The sequence below is a fragment of the Harpia harpyja genome, chromosome Z (genome assembly GCF_026419915.1).
Source record: "Harpia harpyja isolate bHarHar1 chromosome Z, bHarHar1 primary haplotype, whole genome shotgun sequence".
NCBI classification, from domain to species: Eukaryota; Metazoa; Chordata; class Aves; order Accipitriformes; family Accipitridae; genus Harpia; species Harpia harpyja.
This window is the reverse complement of record NC_068969.1, coordinates 56797622-56816139: the sequence shown is the minus strand read 5'-3', so window position 1 is coordinate 56816139 and position 18518 is coordinate 56797622. Positions and strand designations below refer to the sequence as shown.

Genomic DNA, 18518 nt, shown 5'->3' with positions numbered 1-18518 from the left:
TGCGGGGGCTGGGGAGAACCTGTCGTCTTGGGTTGTCCACCTGAGAAAAGGAGGTGGAATGTTTTAGCTACGGTTCCCATTGATTAAGGATACTTAACTATGGTCAAGTTCTAGGCAGTTTTGAAATTAATCAATAGTAGATTAATTTCTAGACTGATTTATGAACAGTGACCTTCTTGCTTAACCACGTTCAAGAAACGCTCTCCTGAGTGATCTTGGCTTTCCTTTTGGAAATCATCTAATGCTGAACTGTCTTGTTTTCAGGTTGACTTCCTCTTTATATCTCTGTGGTGCATGGAATCCACACGCCTTCCCTTCCTATTTTCTCCTCTGACATGAAATAGGAATGTGTCATGGTAAAATGTCTTGTGGTGCTTCTGTACCATAGAAGCAGGCTGAAGAGAGATTACTGTATTTAGTTTTGTAACACTCCCAGCAGTTCTTGCTTCTGAGAAGTTAGCCCCAGCAGCATCACTGAGGCAGTCCCTAAATCTTTCCCAGACAGTTTGCCCTCACCATGCCCTCCCCACCCCCAATATGCATGGAAGAAGCGAAGTCTCTTTTGCACATACACCTCTTGCTGGTGTCCTTGAGCTATGCTGACTTCAGCAAATAGTGCACTGCAAAAGCATGGGTATATGGAGAAAAATGTGAAGAAATCTTGCTCTGGGTGATGCCTGGTGCTGTCTGATGGACTGAGCAGTCGTTAGCGTTTGTAACACACCCTTCAGTTTCATTTCATCCCAAAAGACCTGCTATGCATATAAAAAGGAACTAGCCTGTGATGTAACTTGAAATGAGTCTACTGAATCAACATTTTACAATGAGTCCTTACTATTTTCCCTTATTAAATCTCTCTACTTCCACCTTTTGGCATAGGCCATTTTTCAATAGGTGATGAGTGATGCTTGGTTTCCCAGATAAACTCACACACTTCACACTTGTTGCAGACCTCTGGAAAGGGAAGGTGTGACATTTTCAGTTGGTGATTGGAAGATTATTCAATGCATTCAAGTTTAAATTTTCTCATATGTATGTATGGACTCTAAAAGCTTTTGCAAGACCCCTTTAGAAATGTCATGTATGCTATGCAGTTATCTGCCTATGAACTTCTAGTAGCTGCCTTTCACAGATCACTTGTTAAGTCCTTTGCAGACTTCCCATGGATATTTGGTAGACCGCTGGTCTAGTATCATAAAACCTCCTGCTGAAACATCTCCTACCTATTCTCCAGGGCTTGATGAAATCATCAGGGCTGTGTTCTCTAAACATTTTTCCCTGTCTTTTCCCATAGACTGAAATGGTGCATAAGGAGAGCATCTGAATGTTTTCTCATGATGCTAGGCATGAGGTAGGGTATGCAGACCTATGCTGAAGATAAAGCTGGGAAGCATGAATAGCAAGGTGTTTCTTTAGCTGCATCAGAGTGCCATCTCAGTAGTCTGCCTGACCTACTGTGCTTTATGCAGACTTACAGACATGTCACTGGATAGGCTTACTGTGGAATCTCATCTGCTTCCTTGCTGCTCTCTGTTAGGAGAAGAAATGCTCAGTAGCAAAATCTAATGTCATAAGAAGCATTGTGGAGACACTCTTTCAATGTGCATATTCCACTGGTGGGGTATTCAGTTGTTAAATACTTGCCAAACATGCTTGTAATCAATGTTCCCTGCCTCTCTGACTAGCTTTCCTTGTTATGTACCTGAATGCTGACTGTAACCTTTCCATGTATTGTGGCCATCTTTGCTTGGAGTAGTAATTGGGGAGAACGGGGTGGGTCTGTGAATTTTAATAGCAGCTTCAGCAGTGTTGAGGTAGGTTCTGCATGATTGCATGGTGATATAAGCTCTTGCCTGAAAGTACAACCCAGTCATGACAAACATCTGGGGAGGAAAATGGACTTGGGGACTATTGCAGTAAAATTACGAGTAAAACTAGCCAAGATCAAAATATGTCCATAGAACAACAGGAACCTTCTGTCCTATGTTAAAAAAAAACCCAAACAAAACCAACAAAAAACAACCACAACCAAAACAAAAGAACAACCAACAACCTTCAGATTTGTCCAGAGTCGCTGCCTGTTCAGTTGGTAGTGTCACCTTCTTGCATGTGGTACCTCATATCTGTGTTTTTTAACATCTGGATGAAGTCTAATTCTTAGGCAGGTTCTGTCTGAATTCTTTCCTCAGGAATTTTGCCTGTAGTAGGCATAGAAGACTTGAATGCCTTTCTAGGTACAGGAGTTGGATTTGTGTCTTGTTGTGGAAGGGCTAGATGGGGTTAAAGATGTTATGAGAAAACTTCCTACCCTGGTACAGCCCTCGGATTGTTATCCATTGTTGCTTTATCATGTAGGCAGTGACAAAGTTGCAGTAAGTCCAAGGGTGTTCAAAAGAGACTTCAGGGCCTTGGGATGACTGGTTAAGGGACCAGGAGCACAAGCAGTTTTTTCCTCTATCCTTCCAGTTGCAAGGAATGATGCTGGAAGAAACGGGAAGACCCAGCTGATCAATATCTGGCTCCATGACTGGTGTCATCAGCAGGATTGTAGGTTTTTTTGATCATGGGTTGGTCTACACGACACCAGGCCTGCTGGCAACAGATGGGGTACACCTTTCTGAAAGTGGGGAAAGGATCTTTGCCAAAGAGTTAGCAGGGACCATTGAAAGAACTTTGAACTGCATTTGACCGGGGGAAAGGGGTAAAACCAGGCTCCCTAGAGATAAGCCATGGGGCAGCACACCAGTGTTTGAAGGATGGTGTGCTAGTGAGGTCCTTCAGTCTGCTTGATGATGTGCTGAGTACACTGTAGCACATTTGAAATGTCTCTATACTAATGCACGCAGCAGCTTAGCCATCTCAGTGGGGGTAGGGGATGGAGATCCACACGGCAGCAAAGACACAAGGGTTGTTGATGTGTTGGAAACAACAGAAGCACCTGAGAACAGTCACATAGGAATTAAGGCTTCTCCCCCAAAAAAGGTGGCAGGATCAATAGCCCAACTGAAATGTATCTATACTGATGCATGCAGCATAGGCAACAAACAAGAGGAGCGGGAAGCCACTGTGCAGCTGGAAGACTATGATATAATTGCAATCACGGAAACATGGTGGGATGCCTTACACAACTGGAGTACTGCAATGGATGGCTGTAAGTTCTTCAGAAGGGACAGGCAAGGAAGGAGAGGCGGTAGGGTAGCCCTGTATGTATGTTAGGGAGTATTTTGACTGTCTAGAGCTTGATGATGGTGATGAAGGGGTCAAGTGTTTATGGGTAACAAACAGGGGAAAGGCCAATAAGACAGATATCATGGTGGAAGTCTGTTATAAACCACCCAGCCAGGATGAAGAGACAGGTGAAATAGTCTATAAGCATCTAGGAAAAGTCTCACAATCGCTAGCCCTTGTTCTCACGGGGGATTTCAACTTAGCAGTTGTCTGCTGGAAATACAATACAGCGGAGAGGAAGCAGTCTAGGAGATTCCTGGAGTGTATGGAAGATATAACTTCCTGACACAGCTGATGAGTGAGCCAACTAGGGAAGGTGCCCCACTTGGACCTGTTGCTTGCAAACAGAGAAGGACTTGTGGGTGATGTGATGGTTGGAGACTGTCTTGGGCATATTGATTCTTGGAGATCTAAGCAATGTGGTTAGCAGAACTGCTACCTTGGACGTCCAGAGGGCAGACTTTGGCCTGTTTAAGAGCCTGGTTGACAGAGTCCCTTGGGAGGCAGTCCTGAAGGAGTCCAGGAAGGCTGGACATTCTTCAAGAAGGAAATCTTAAAAGTGCAGGAGCAGGCTGTCCCCATGTGCCAGAAGATGAGCCATCAGGGAAGAAGACCGGCTTGGCTGAACAGAGAGCTTTGGCTGGAACTCGGGGTAAAAAAAGAGTTTATGACTTTTGGAAGAAGGGGCAGGCAAGTCAGGAGGACTACAAGGATGTCATGACGTTACACAGGGAGAAAATTAGAAGGGCCAAAGCCCAACTAGAACTTAATTACTGTCTACTGCAGTAAAAGACAGTAGAAAATGTTTCTATAAATGCGTTCACAACAAAAGGAGGGCTAAGGAGAATCTCCATCCCTTATTGAACGCGTGGGGATACATAGTGACAAAGGATGAGGAAAAGCCTGAGGTACTTAACGCCTCCTTTGCCTTGGTCTTTTAATAGTAAGACCAGTTGTCCTCAGGGTACCCAGCCCGCTGAGCTGGAAGACAGGGACAGGGAGCAGACTGAAGCCCCCATAATCTAAGGGGAAATGGTTACTGACCTGCTACACCACTCAAACACACAAAAGTCTCTGGGGCCAGGTGGGATCCACCCCAGTTGTCGTGGTTTAACCCCAGCCAGCAACTAAGCACCATGCAACTGCTCACTCACTCCCCTCCCACCCCCCAGTGGGATGGGGGAGAAAATCGGGAAAAGAATTAAAACGTGTGGGTTGAGATAAGAACAGTTTAATAGAACAGAAAAGAAGAAACTAATCGTGATAATGATAACACTAGTAAAATGATAACAGTAATAATAAAAGGATTGGAACGTACAAATGATGCACAGTGCAATTGCTCACCACCTGCCAATCGACACCCAGTTGGTCCCCGAGCAGTGATTCCCCTGCCCCCACTCCCCCAGAATAACTCATTGTTCTTCAACCCTCAGCAACCCCACAAAGGGTCTTCAGAGAGACCTGGCAGGGTAGACAGCTGTTCAATTCCCTCTGTCTCCAAGGCAGCTATATTGAAAGCCCATCAATACCCCTTTGGGTCCTTAAAATACCCTCTCCTGAGATAGTCTATGCCAAGGACGCATGGAGCCTCTGGACCAGTCACAATGGGGTGTTTCTGCCATTCATTCCCAGTTAGGCTTACTTCAGCTTCCAATAGAGTTAACTCTTGGGATCCCCCTGTCACACCAGAAATACAGATGGGTTTTGTCCCTTTATAACTTGATGGCATTAGAGTGCGCTGTGTGCCAGTGTCTAGTAGAGTCTTGTACTCCTGTGGGTTTAACATGCCAGGCCATCGAATCCACACTGTCCAGTAGACCTGGTTCTCCCTTTCCTCCACCTGGCTGGAGGCAGGACCCCTCTAATTCTGGTCAGAGTATCCAGTACTCACTTGTCGTAAAATTGGCTCAGAAGTCCCTTCAAGAGGATCAGAAATAAGATCAGCCCTTCTACTCTGTTTGGAAACTGGAGCAGCATTTTTCCTGGTAGAATCCCCTTTTGTAGTGTTTTTTCCTCACAACTCACGTACCCTTGCATTTAGGACCGAGGTAGGTTTTCCATCCCATTTCCTCATGTCCTCTCCATGATCACACAGGTAAAACCACACGGCACCTCGTGGTGTGTACCTTCTATACTCTGTCTCTCAGGCAGAAGAACGCTCACTCCTAATAGCTGAGACATTGGTCCTTACAAGTGGGGAGTAGGACATATCCTCTTTGATTTGTTGGACATCCCGGGACAGCCTCTCCACAGCTGAAATGCAAGCTTGTAGGGAGGAAGAGAGATTTTCTTCATATTGCCGGAGTTGGCAAGCCAATTCATCCACTGTTGGTGCCTCTTCGTCTTTCCAGGTCATTATCGCCAGTGAATTGGCATAGGATGATGGCGCGCTCCAAATAAACTTCTGGCACATGGGTCGTGTGCATGGGACTTCGTCTGGATCTTTGGGTAATTGTGGGTTGTCCGGGTCATAATGAATCATCTCTAGCACGGCTAATTCTCTCAGATATTGGGTACCTCTCTCCATGGTGGTCCACTTGCTTGACTGACATATAACATACTCCTTGAAGGGGTATCTTTCCTTCACGCTTGACAGGAGCCACCTCCAGAGGCACAAGCTGATGGCTTGTGTCCCTTTTCCAGCTGCCTTGTCAATGCCACCTTCCCTGGCAAGCAATCCCAGCTGCTTGGCTTCCCTACCTTCTGATTCCAAGCTATTAGCCCCATTGTCCCAGCATCGGAGGAGTCAGGTGATAATATGCTCACCTATACGGCGGCCGAAATCTTTTTGCATATCCCGCAGCTCACTCAAGGATAGGGATTGGGTGATTACCTCTGGTTCTGCCTCTTCCTCCTGTTCCCGTGATGACCCTGGCTCATCTTCATCCTTTGCTAAGTGAACTGATTTTTTTGTATATTTCTTCTTCTGTATGGGGGCAACTGATACTGGTCCAGGTTGGTCCACTGGTTCAGTTGCAGTATCGCTTGCCAAGGTTTAGGTAGCTGCAGTGCTCGTCACCAGGGCTGGAGGAACCGCAGTGCCCGTTGCCGAGGTTTGGGTAGCCGCAGTGCTCATCGCTGGGGCTGGAGGAACCGCAGTGCCTGTTGCCAAGGTTTGGGTAGCCGCAGTGCTCATCGCTGGGGCTGGAGGGACCACAGTACCCATTACCGAGGTTTGGGTAGCTGCCGTGCTCGTCGCTGGGGCTGGAGGGACCGCAGTGCCCATCGCCAAGGTTTGGGTAGCCGCAATGCCTGTCGTCTTGTTGTCAGATCCAGAGACCTTCTCTTCCCCTTGAGGGTACTGAGTGGTGTTGAACAGGGCTTTGTAGGTGTGAGCCAGGCCCCAGCACCTTACAGTAATTTATATCTCTCTCGAGTTGCCAGGGCGACAGCACACCTTTTCCAAATATTTTACTAGTTCTTCCAGATTCTGCACTTGTTCAGAGGTGAATTTCCAAAACATTGAAGGTGTCCACTGTTCTAAATACTTGCCCATACTACTCCACACACCGTGCCACTCATAATTATCCAGCCTCTGGGTGGGGCAGATCTCTGGGTGATCTTAAATAGTTGTTTAACCTTAAACAAGAGCTGAACCACATTCAGGAGCATGCTAATTCCTAGCAGTAGGGCTAGGACCGTGCTGGTCTCAACATCCCAAGGGTATTGAAATTTTTCAAAGTTCCCAAATGCTATTGTAACTGGACTGAAGGAGAAGGAAAAGGGGAAGAAACGGACCCCATCCATAGATTGGCTTTCCGAGGAGGAAAGGTAAATGGTGTAATTATTAATAGTTTCCCACAGATGGCTCCCGAAGTATAGAGGTGAAAATGCTGAGTGCAAATACTGGATTAATCCCACAACTGATAACTTTATCATACCATAAACCAGTGTTACACAATACATCAAAGCGAAAACCTTAATCCACCTCCCACGGATGACAAGCAGCAGAACAGGAACTACATATAGCAAACGAGGTGATACATAACAGAACTTTAAAAACCAGAGCAACAACTCTAAGAACACATAAAACAACATAGTAACCAGCAACTATTAGACCAATATAATGAATGCTTGTAACAAATTTGTTTTAACAAGCTCTGGTCAGGTTTGTCATTATCTCAACCTTTCAAGCCCCACGTTGGGCACCAAAAAGGACTGTCGTGGTTTGACCCCAGCCAGCAACTAAGCACCATGCAGCCACTCACTTACACCCCCTACCCCCAGTGGTATGGGGGAGAAAATCGGGAAAAGAAGTAAAACTTGTGGGTTGAGATAAGAACGGTTTAATAGAACAGAAAAGAAGAAACTAATAATGATAACACTAAGAGAATGATAACAGTAATAATAAAAGGATTGGAACGTACAAATGATGCACAGTGCAATTGCTCACCACCTGCCAATCGACACCCAGTTGGTCCCCAAGCAGCGATTCCCCTGCCCCCACTCCCCCCAGTTTATATACTAGATGTGGCATCACATGGCATGGAATACCCCATTGGCCAGTTTGGGTCAGCTGCCCTGGCTGTGTCCCTGTGCCAACTTCTTGTGCCCCTCCAGCTTTCTTGCTGGCTGGGCATAAGAAGCTGAAAAATCCTTGACTTCAGACTAAACATTACTTAGCAACAACTGAAAACATCAGTGTTACCAACATTCTTCTCATACTGAACTCAAAACATAGCACTGTACCAGCTACTAGGAAGACAATCAACTCTATCCCAGCTGGAAGCAGGACACCAATGTACAGAGGCAGCTGACAGAAGCGCTCACCAAGCCACTTTCAATCAGTTATCAGCAGTCCTGGCTAACCGGGGAGGTCCCAGTTGACTGGAGGTTAGCAAATGTTATGCCCATCTACAAGAAGGGCCAGGAAGAGGATCTGGGGAGCTACAGGCCTGTCAGCCTGACCTTGGTGCTGGGGAGGGGGAGGGTTGTGGAGCAGATCGTCTTGAGTGCCATCACACAGCACGTACAGGACAACCAAGAGATCAAGTCCAGTCAGCATAGGTTTATGAAAGGCAGGTCCTGCTTGACTAACCTGATCTCCTTCTATGACAAGATGACCTGCTCAGTGGGTGAGGGAAAGGCTGTGGATGTTGCTTACCTGGAATTAAGTAAAGCCTTTGACACCGTTTCCCACAGCATTCTCCTGGAGAAACTGGCTGCTCATGGCTTTGATGAATGTACTGTTTACTGGGTAAAAAACTTTCTGGATTGTCAGGCACAAAGAGTTGTGGTGAATGAAGTTAAATCCAGTTGGTGGCTGATCACAAGTGGTGTTCTGGAGGGCTCGGTATTGTGGCCAGTTCTGATTAATACCTTCATCAATGATCTGGATGAGGGGACTGAGTGCATCCTCAGTCAGTTTGCAGACAATGCCAAGCTGGGTGCAGGTGTTGATCTGCTTGAGGGTACAAAGGCTCTACAGAGGGATCTGGACAGGCTGAATCAATGGGCCGAAGCCAATTGTATGAGATTCAAAAAGGCTAAGTACTGCATCCTTCACTTGGGTCGTAACAACATCATACAACACTACAGGCTTGGGGAAGAGTGGCTGGAAAGCTGCCTGGCAGAAAAGGACCTGGGGGTGTTGGTTGACAGCTGCGTGAATACAAGCCAGCAGTGTGCCCAGGTGGCCCAGAAGGCCAACAGCATCCTGCCTTGTATCAGAAATAGTGTGGCCAGCAGGACTAGGGAAATGATTGTCCCTTTGTCCTCGGCACTGGTGAGACTGCACCTTGAATACTGTGTTCAGTTTTGGGCTCCTCACTACAAGACAGATACTCAGGTGCTGGAGTGTGTCCAAAGAAGAGCAGGGAAGCTGCTGAAGGCTCTGGAGAACAAGTCTTACGAGGAGCAACTGGGGGAACCGGGGTTGTTTAGCCTGGTGAAAAGGAGGCTGAGGGGAGACCTTTTTGCGCTCTACAACTAACTGAAAGGAGGTTGTAGTGAGGTGGGTGTCAGTCTCTTCTCCCAAGTAACAACTGACAGGACGAGAGGAAATGACCTCAAGTTGCGCCAGGGGAGGTTTAGACTGGATATTAGGATAAATTTCTTCACCCAGAGGGTTATCAAGCATTAGAACAGGCTGCCCAATGAAGTGTTTGAGTCGCCATCCCTGGAGGTGTTTAAAAGACATGTACATGTGGCACTTAGGGACATGGTTTAGTGGGACTTGGTGGTGTTAGGTTTATGGCTGGACTTGATTTTAAGGGTCTTTTCCAACCTAAATCATTCTATGATTCTATGAAATGCATGGAAAAATAGCAACATATAGTCAGACCTACAGCACTGTAATTGTGTTATGGCACTAGTGAAGACTAGTACAAGAACTCAGAGTTGAAAGTGTTGCTTTTGTTTAAGGCATACAAACCAGGCACCTTTACAAATATGTGAAGGTCTTCCAGAAACTTCACTTTGGCCACTCAGTAACACCATCCTTGAAAGGCTTTGCATTTGCATTGGGATTTAAGTAATCTTTGTGATCAGTACACTCAGCGAGGATGATGTTACTGGCGTCGGTAGGAGTGGGATGATGGAAGTCCAAATGAAATATTTCAAATGCAGATTGAATGTGTGGGGTTTTTTTATTGCTTTTAGTACTCTTAGTATAGCTGACGGTTGTATATTGTATCTTCAGGTAAGTCTGGAATAATCTTATTTTTGTCTTCTAGGTTCCTCCCTGCAGTAGCTTAAGAGCTCTCTATGTGCCCAGAGAACAAGGCTGAGATACCAAGTTTCAAAAAAACTTTCTTCATCTGAATATTCTGGCATTTGGATTTTTCTGTCCTAGGTTTAGAAAGGGCAGCTAGTTTCTAGTCTGTAAACAATGACACATGAGCAGCTTTGTGGGGGCGTTCTTATAACCCAGCCAGAGTGTAGAAAGTACTATATGAACCTGTACACATATAACACATTAAATTTGTTTGAAATAACCTTTTTCACTATTTAATGCATTCTGTTACCTTAAGAACTTAAACAGAGGAAGCTTTGCAGTGGAATTTCCTTCATCTCCCTTCACAACAAGCTCTTTAGTATCCCTCAGTTCCAGGGCGTGAGATTGAGGTAGGAGTGGGTGATAAGGAAAGGACCTTACAGAACTCTGGTTTTACCGATCTGGCCTATGGATTAGATGGATGTCACACAACAGAAAACACAATATCCCTGTGAGTGTGTCCTTGGAAAGTCTTAATGGTCTCTGTTGATTCTCTGTTTGGAGCATCTTTGCAAGGTGTATGTGGAGGCCTTCATTCACTTAATAGTCGTTCAGCCCTCATTCAGTGTGCAGTGTTATTGCTAATCTTGCCTTAGGGTGGAAGCTTCTGTTCTCCCTCTCTGTCTCTGAAATTGTGTGCATTTCATTCTTGCAGAGGGGGTAGCAGTTTGGTGGCTGCTTCCTGATAAATTTTGCCAGGTGCCTTGCTTAAGTGTTTTAAGTAGCCAGTTCTGTGTCTCATTAAAACCATTAACTCTTTTTGACTCCAGACAGTTCAGGTACTGAGCAAACTTAGAGCTTTACTTCTGTTGAAATGTAAATCATTCTTTCCTTGCAGAGCAATGCAAATGTGCTTGGGGAAGTAGGAATGCTTCTTTGTCTGCGCAGGCTGAGATAGAAGCCTGTTTCATCAAAACTGTGTTATATAAGACCTGATTTAATGCATGAGGCTCTGGATTATATGCAGAAATACTAATCACTTGACAGATCTCAGGTTTCTCTTCTTTGAGTTGCTGAGCTTACTTCACTAATCATAGAGTTGTGAGGTGGTCTTTACAGCAGCAAGGGCACTACTGGATTTTCTGGGTTTGGGGCATAGGCATTCAAGCTTAGCTGTGGTCCACAGACATCAGTTTACCAAATTGCTTGACTACAGATGGTCTCAAGCTAGCTGTATAACTGCTTATTGCAAAGAAAAAGCAGTGGAAAATTCCAGTCAGAAAGCACCAGTGGGAACATAGGAAATCAAAATAGCAAGTATTGTTTGTGTGTATGAGACACAGACTGACAACGTCAACCAACTGGGACAAACCAAACATTGAAAACCAGTGAAATACTGTTTAGGGTATGTCTGCATACTCCAAAGGAGAAATTGTTGCAGTGGGAGGGGGGAGAAGGGAAGACTTCTGTCTTATACAACTGGTATGGTATGGAGAGGTGAGGCTAATGAGGGTAGAGGTTTCATTTGGATTGTCTGTAATCATCTGTTTATTTAACCTCTAGCTGTTACCTCAAAGTAGAGGGGCAGGAAACTGTTGTGCAGAAGTGTGCTGGTTAACAGAATTTAAAATGTAAGGTTGCTATGGAGTAGATTTTAAGGAAGAAGTGTAATGTTGGATTGAAAATGCTTTCTAATATGTTTTGGAGTACTCTGAATCTTGTAGCAGACTGCTTAAATAAGACTGTAAGTAATTTTGATGTAATCAGTCAATGGTCAAAATAATGATTAAAATACCTATTTGTGGTGTAGAATTGCCTTTGACCTTTTCAAGAAGTCACTCCCCTCTGAAACTGTAAAGGAAGTAGCATATCTGTTTCTAATATTTCTATGTGATTCCTCATTATACTTTCTGTTATAGGAAAAACCACTAGACACTCCAAACTTGGTCTGCCAAATAGCCTAATTATTCCCTTCAAGTAAGACTGGAGGACCTACTCTTTCTGTTGTTGCTTATTCAAATAAATGTAAAGGCTTAAAAGGCCAGTTGTAATCTTAAAAGAATGAGTAATTGCTTTATGCTCCTGGTTTCTGTGTTGGAAGTCACTCTTCAAAGGCATGTCTTTGAGTATTGTTCAGTCTTGCTTTGTTTCTCCATGGGCACATTTTCTAGCAACAGTGGACTGGAAGTGTCAAATCTCCCAGTTCTGAGGACTAATGGGTCCAGGAGCCCTAAGCAGTTATTTGACTAGTTGTTCTTCCTGGTCATGCATCTGTCATCTCACCGCCTGTTGTGTTGGTGGCTGATAAAGCGCTAAATACATCAGTGCTTTTAAAGTAGTCTCACACAACTAATCCTCGCAACACATCCAACAAGTGTACAGTACCCCAACAATGGTCGTAGAGTCACTGTAAAAGGAGTGATGAGAATATTGTGAGTGGGGGAAGCTGAGTTCTCTTGTACCTTTCTGTGATTTTGCACAGTCTTATTCTGGTTTTCCCATAGTGACTAGCATTGTGGGAATTACTTGGCACTTAGACTTCTCTGTGACTACAGGATGCACTCCAAAGTGTTAAGAAACCATCAGGCAGGAGGGACTTGTGATGCTTAATTAAATATAAAGCCTTTTCCTTTCTTGACCTTGTGGCTGTTGCCACATACTCATAGTCTTGCTTCTAGGCCAATGTAAGAACAAATTTAGTAATTGCCATCTGGTAAAATATTGCTTTAAGCATGTGTACAGACTGTTTTCCATTAGGCGTGAGTTGGGGACAACTACCAAGCTCTGAGGTAGTGCGCAGTCCCAGATATGTTCAGCTGCAAAATGGAAAGGACTGAAATGATTTTTTTCCACTAACTTTGCTTTTTTTTTTTTTCCCCTCCCCCCCCCCCCCCAGATAACTGTTATCTTTAAATCATACCAAGACTGTACAGATCAGAAAGTATATCAAGCAGTGACTGATGACTTGCCTGCAGCTTTTGTTGATGGTACAACAAGTGGAGGTGATGGGAACACCAAGAGCTTGCAAATTGTGGAGAAAGTCAGTGGCAAATACGTCGAAATGCATGCCAGGTACATTGGGACCACCATGTACATACGCCAGCTTGGGCACTACTTAACATTGGCCATTCGCATGCCTCAAGAGTTGGTCATGGCCTATGAGGAGAGCCAGGATCTGCAGCTCTGTGTGAACGGTTGCCCTTCAAGTGAACGTATTGATGATGATAGTGGCCACTTACCATTGCCTGTGATGGGGCAGTTGGTCCCTCAGGGCGGTGCTGTTCATCCCTGGTCAGTGTACACACTGGAAAGTGCCACCACGAAATGCTATGAGAAGATGCTGGTGAAGGACATCTATTTTTACTCATGTGTATTTGACCTACTCACCACTGGTGACGCTAACTTCACGACTGCTGCTCACAGTGCCTTGCAGGATGTGGAGGCACTGCACCCCAGAAAAGAGCACTGGCATATCTTTCCCAGCAGTGGAGGTGTGGGCAAGGGTGGCAAATTATTTGTCAGTCTTGGACTTGTGTGCTTGATCCTTATTGCGTTTTTGTAGGTTTTTTTGTCTATAACAAAGTTTTGAAATATATATTGTCATAATATATTGAGTAAAGATGAGTGTATATGTATATACCACGTATATGAAGGGATGTTTTGTCTTGGGACACCCAACAGATTGTACATACTGTGTTAACTGTTTTCATGTATGTTTGATGTAGTATTCTTTGTATCTATTTGTTTTGCAGTTGGTGAAATGTTTTATAATGTCCCTGCAAGGGGACCTGATAGAAAGCACTTTATTTTTTATATATTAAATATTTATGTGTGTATCTGAGTAACTATGTATTATTCATATAAACTTGTACATAACAGGACTCAGTGCTCCCTGTAAGTACTACTTGGTTTAACACATTTTTTTTTAACTGGATCAATTTGTGTTTTTTTTCTATCATTTCTTTTACTCTAGAGTCTTACTCTAGAGTCTCTTGTCCTGTAATTATGTTGGTGATTTGCTGGGTTTACTAGTTAAAATCATTAAGAATGGGATTGTCTTCTGTCCCTCAAACTAATGGCCATCCTTTCTTTGGAGGGAGAGAATGAAGTGCTTCACATTAGCTCACATGACCGTCTTGGATAACATGAATTACAGAACCTTCTTTGTAATTTTGACATTTCCTAGTTTCATGGCATGAGTTTCAAAAGAAGAAAAGGGAATGTGTTGGAGTGAGACTTACAAAGCTTATTAGAACCAGTGGAGAAGATGATGATTTTAAAAGATATTAGTGGTCTAGTTGTGTAAGCATGTAATGTAACTATTGCAGCTGCCTCAAACCTGTAGGGTTAAGTCATTCTCCAAGATGGACTGGAGAAATCACAAGTGTGAATTCTGTCCCTTGCTTAGGTGCTAATTCAGTCTATACATTCAGAAGGAGGAGAGGAGTGAGGCCACAGGCTCTGACTAATGTTACTGAGGAGCTAGGAGAAGAATGATTTGGTGGCCTGAAGGTTGGTTTTACTTAGTGCCTTAATCTGCTGCAAGAAATGGAAGCTTTAATACATGTTGTAATAAACCCAGCTCCAAGATGGGCTTATTTCACTCTCAAAACTGTTCATCTGAGACTGGACTGACATGTTAGAACTGCTACCTGAGTAAGACTCAAGTAGCACTTACCTTTGTTAAGCAAACGAGCTAGTCCTTGGTGGAGGGAGATGGAGTTCATTCGTGGAACAAAAGTTCCTAGGTTTTATGAAGACTCTTGGCTGGGTTAGGGACTGTTGACTGGTAAGGACAGTAGCAGTCTTCTCAAATAAACTAATTAATTCCCTGTGTGGATGGATGACTGCATACAGATGTTATTCTGGGAATACTTGAGATTAAAGTAGTCAGAACTGAGTTAAGGCTGAAGGTGAAACTTTATTTTAGACTAGTCTATTGGTAGCTTCTTTTGTCTGTGCTGTCTGATGATGCTGTTTCAGATGAGTTAGACTTGTGGACTTATGGTATGTCTGATAAAGTGGCTCATGTGGTTTCACGTGATGGTGACAGGCTTCTCCCTATTTTGTGTGGCTCAGCTTCCTCATCAATGTTCTGAATTTAAAGTTCTCATGGCTGAAGGCTGAAGGATGAACCTAGTGTTGCTTGCAGTGGTGCACATACTTATTGGGCAGGCACCGTATACTAGTTAATTTTCTCTGTCCCTGGATCATATATATGTATGTGCATATATATGCTGTATATATGTATACTAACATTGAGTTGTGAGCCTCTCAGATAAATAGTATTTCAGAAATGTAGTAATTCCCCTAAAGAGTTTCCCATTTTCTTGCTCCTGTTGTGGGATTTCTTGAGAAAATGTTATTTGCAAGTGTACATTCTTGAATTCTGCCATGGCCAAGAGAGCTTTAGTTAATACCAGACACGGATATTTTGAAGCTAGTGAATGGTCTCTGGAGAAAACTTAAGCTTAGAGGGAATGCTTTTTTTCACATTCCCTCAAAATGGCTGTCTTTTTGAAGGCTACAGATATTTTTTTTTCATGCTTGGAAACCCAACAATGTGTCAGTCTTTGCAAAACCTTTTAGATGTGGTTCATGAATATACCAGTAAGTATATGTTTGTGGAAAAGAGTGGCTGTGCCGTCTGTAAATACTTTAAATTATTACGATAGAAGAATAAAGTTGCCTACCCTGCTGAGGAACCTCTGTAATGTGTTAGTGACCCCTGATGGGGTGCATAGAAATTGGGGATGTGGGCCACGTACTGGGCAGGCAATCTATAAATAAAGCCCCAATTTGTCTCCTAGCCATCACTTGTTGGATAGGATTGTGCTGAGTACAATCGTTATACTTCTTTGCAGATGCTTGTTTCCCCTCTGCTAAATAAGCTGTGTAGTGAAATTTATGACCAGCAGCTGCAAACCAGGCCAGTTTATTGAAGAGGCAGTGTGTGGGAAACTTAACAGCAGGAACCATCCCCTCAGGATCCCACTTGCACAGTTCCTTTGCAGTATTTGTGGAGGTACTTAGAAGAGCTTTAACACAGTTATCTCATATTGCTGCATCCATCTTGAGAGGCAATACGAAAATCCTCTTTTAAAGTTACTGGAGAAGTCTCAGACCAGAAAACCCTGGAAGAGAAAATTACTTGCTGTAAAACTGAAAAAGAGATTGAGGCATTGAAAGAATAAATGATATAGGAGTCCATAAGATTACAGAACTTCATATAACAAGATGATCTGCTAAGTATACATGGGAGCCTGTAACATTTCAGCTGCAGGGCTAATCACACAGTATGCAGGCAAACTGAAAGTGCCAAAACTTGAAACAAGTTATGTCAGATACATACCAAGAAACACAACTTTGAATGTTGTTTTGCTAAGCTTGTGTTACAGCTAGAATTTGAGAGGTGTGTGTAACAATCTTACATGGTAGATACATCATTGAAATGCTTTGTGGAAACCACTGTAGAAAGCAAAGGGAGCTTTAAATATATGTATGTTTAGTGTATACAGAAGGAGGCCATTGAATCTGTAAGAGCTTACTTTCAAAGGTGTTGATTTACCACCACAAGCTCTGCAGAAGGCATTATAGCATGATCATTAGTATTTTAATGCAACAAGTAGTAAGCTATTACTGACACTATCTGTTGTTGGCCTTTGTCTTAAGCTTAGCTTGCTCCTTGGATATTAGTGGCTTATTCAAAAGGTTATTTTAAGTAATCCTGTGCTAACAGAGCTCTTAGCAGCAGGGGAGGATAGTTTCCTGTAGTTGTGGAGTCTTGACAACTTCCCTAGGAAGCGTGTCACAGAACCAAGCAGAGAACTGGGTGCTTAATCCACATTTTGTATGTACATACAGCTCCTAAACAAAGGTATTATAAAAGGGAATATGCTCAACTGACTGTCAAACCAAAAATTCTCTTTTTCTCTCTTCCTGGAAAACCTGTCTGGAAGTATAAACTGCATAGACCACCTGTTTGTTCTTATGGTCAAGTTAGGGCCCTTCAGTAGTGCATTTCCTTTCAAACTGCTGCTGTACTGCCTGAAAATAGATCACCAACTATTTATGTTCTCTTACCTTAGCATTATGGATACCATGCAATTTATGGGTTTTGAGGATGTGCAGGTGGCTATTTGCTTACATACACCCTGAAGTGAAGCAAGCAATCTTAGAAGCTTTGCACTGCCTAATGACGGTTTCATTAATGGACGTGTTCTGAAAAAAAGCCCAAGTGGCTTGTGGCTTTCTTCTCTTTTGACAGACTCATAGCACAGTTTCAAATCTTGCATTCATTTTCTTCATGTAAGTACAGCTGCAGTGTTTTACACTGACATTTTCATGCTTTGGGTTATTTTAATTCCCATCTGTATCTTGACTGATATAAACTGTATTTCTTTCTGTCTTTCCCTATTCCAGCTATTAAAGACTACCATCTATACAATGCATAGACATGACTAGTAATAATTCCCTTTTTTTAGAAGGTATTCTTTGTTGTTTTTTACAAGATAAGTATTCTCTGTGTTGTGCTGCTAGTTCTCTCCATCTATATTCAAAACAAATAAGGATTGTGTGGGTCAATGTTGTTCATTAGATTTTATCATTGTTACTAATTAGCTTGTTTTAGAGAGCAACGTAGCCACAGATCAAGTACAAGTATGCAGGTAAATTTTTGTGATGCTGATGTAAAACAATTGCATCTGATCTGATTTAGAATTCTTTTAATCTATGTTTGTAAATTACACTTCATTGAAATTAAAAGCTGCTGGTAGTAAATCAACTGTGAACAGTAAGATTTATTACAGACTTTGGATACATGCAGGGATATGTATCAGAATAGATAACTAGATATAAAAAGGACTTAATGTGACGTATATGGAGTGCCAATAACTTATTTATAGGAATTATTTTCATTATTATTACAGTTTTGAAGCTTAATTTCCTTTTTTTCTACACCATAAGAGTAGAAGAATAATCCATTATATAAATGAAATGCATACATGTCATTGATTCCAGTATGTGCTGAGGGCTGCGCCTACAAAAGATTTTATATGTCTAGTTGGTGTGTGAAGTGTTTAAATCCAAAATTGAGATACACAGTGAAGCCTTCTCAGCTTGAACCAAGACATTTCTTTAGGATCTCTACTTCTCTCATCTTAATCCAGCAAAGTCCCTCAAAGAACCTGTATTGTTGCTGCTGAGCAGAGAAAACAAATGCAGTCTTGAGTGTTTTACCTGCACCCTAGCCAGATTCATGTGTTGTTCATCTGCCTGATTTACCTGCAGGACTTTTTTGGCAGGTACCTGACCTGCTCAGTCCGTGTTTGGCAGATGATGGTAAGAGTTGTTACAGTGTAGTGGTGGTGAGCAGTCTGCCAGCGATTGGGAGAGGCAAGTTAAAATTCCTCTTCTGCCTCTATCTTTCAAATCTTGCGAGAGTGCCAGTGCCCTAACAGTCGGGAGCTATTATCAAATAAATGCCATTCCATGTTGTTATAAAGTGATAGCTTTATCCAAACAAGGTCATGAGTGCCTTGAAGGAGATTGGCGGCATACTTTATGCTTGAGAGTTATTTCACCTAAATTCAGTAAACTAAACATGCAGGCCTTCTCTGTAGTGAGTGGAGTAAAT

The 18518-nt window shown here is 43.1% G+C and overlaps 1 protein-coding gene across 5 annotated transcripts in view; it reads left to right on the top strand.

Annotated features, from left to right (window-relative positions):
- The window catches only part of RGMB (repulsive guidance molecule BMP co-receptor b), a 38716-nt gene that overhangs the window by 8705 nt on the left and 11493 nt on the right, over positions 1 to 18518 (top strand). For 4 of the 5 annotated variants that reach the window (XM_052778757.1, XM_052778758.1, XM_052778755.1 and 1 more), the window contains exon 3: positions 12780 to 13374. In XM_052778757.1, the coding sequence (XP_052634717.1) occupies positions 12780 to 13374 (595 nt within the window). Of the gene's footprint in view, positions 1 to 12779; positions 17667 to 18518 lie in introns of those variants that run through there. The other variant, XM_052778759.1, reaches the window with a different exon arrangement.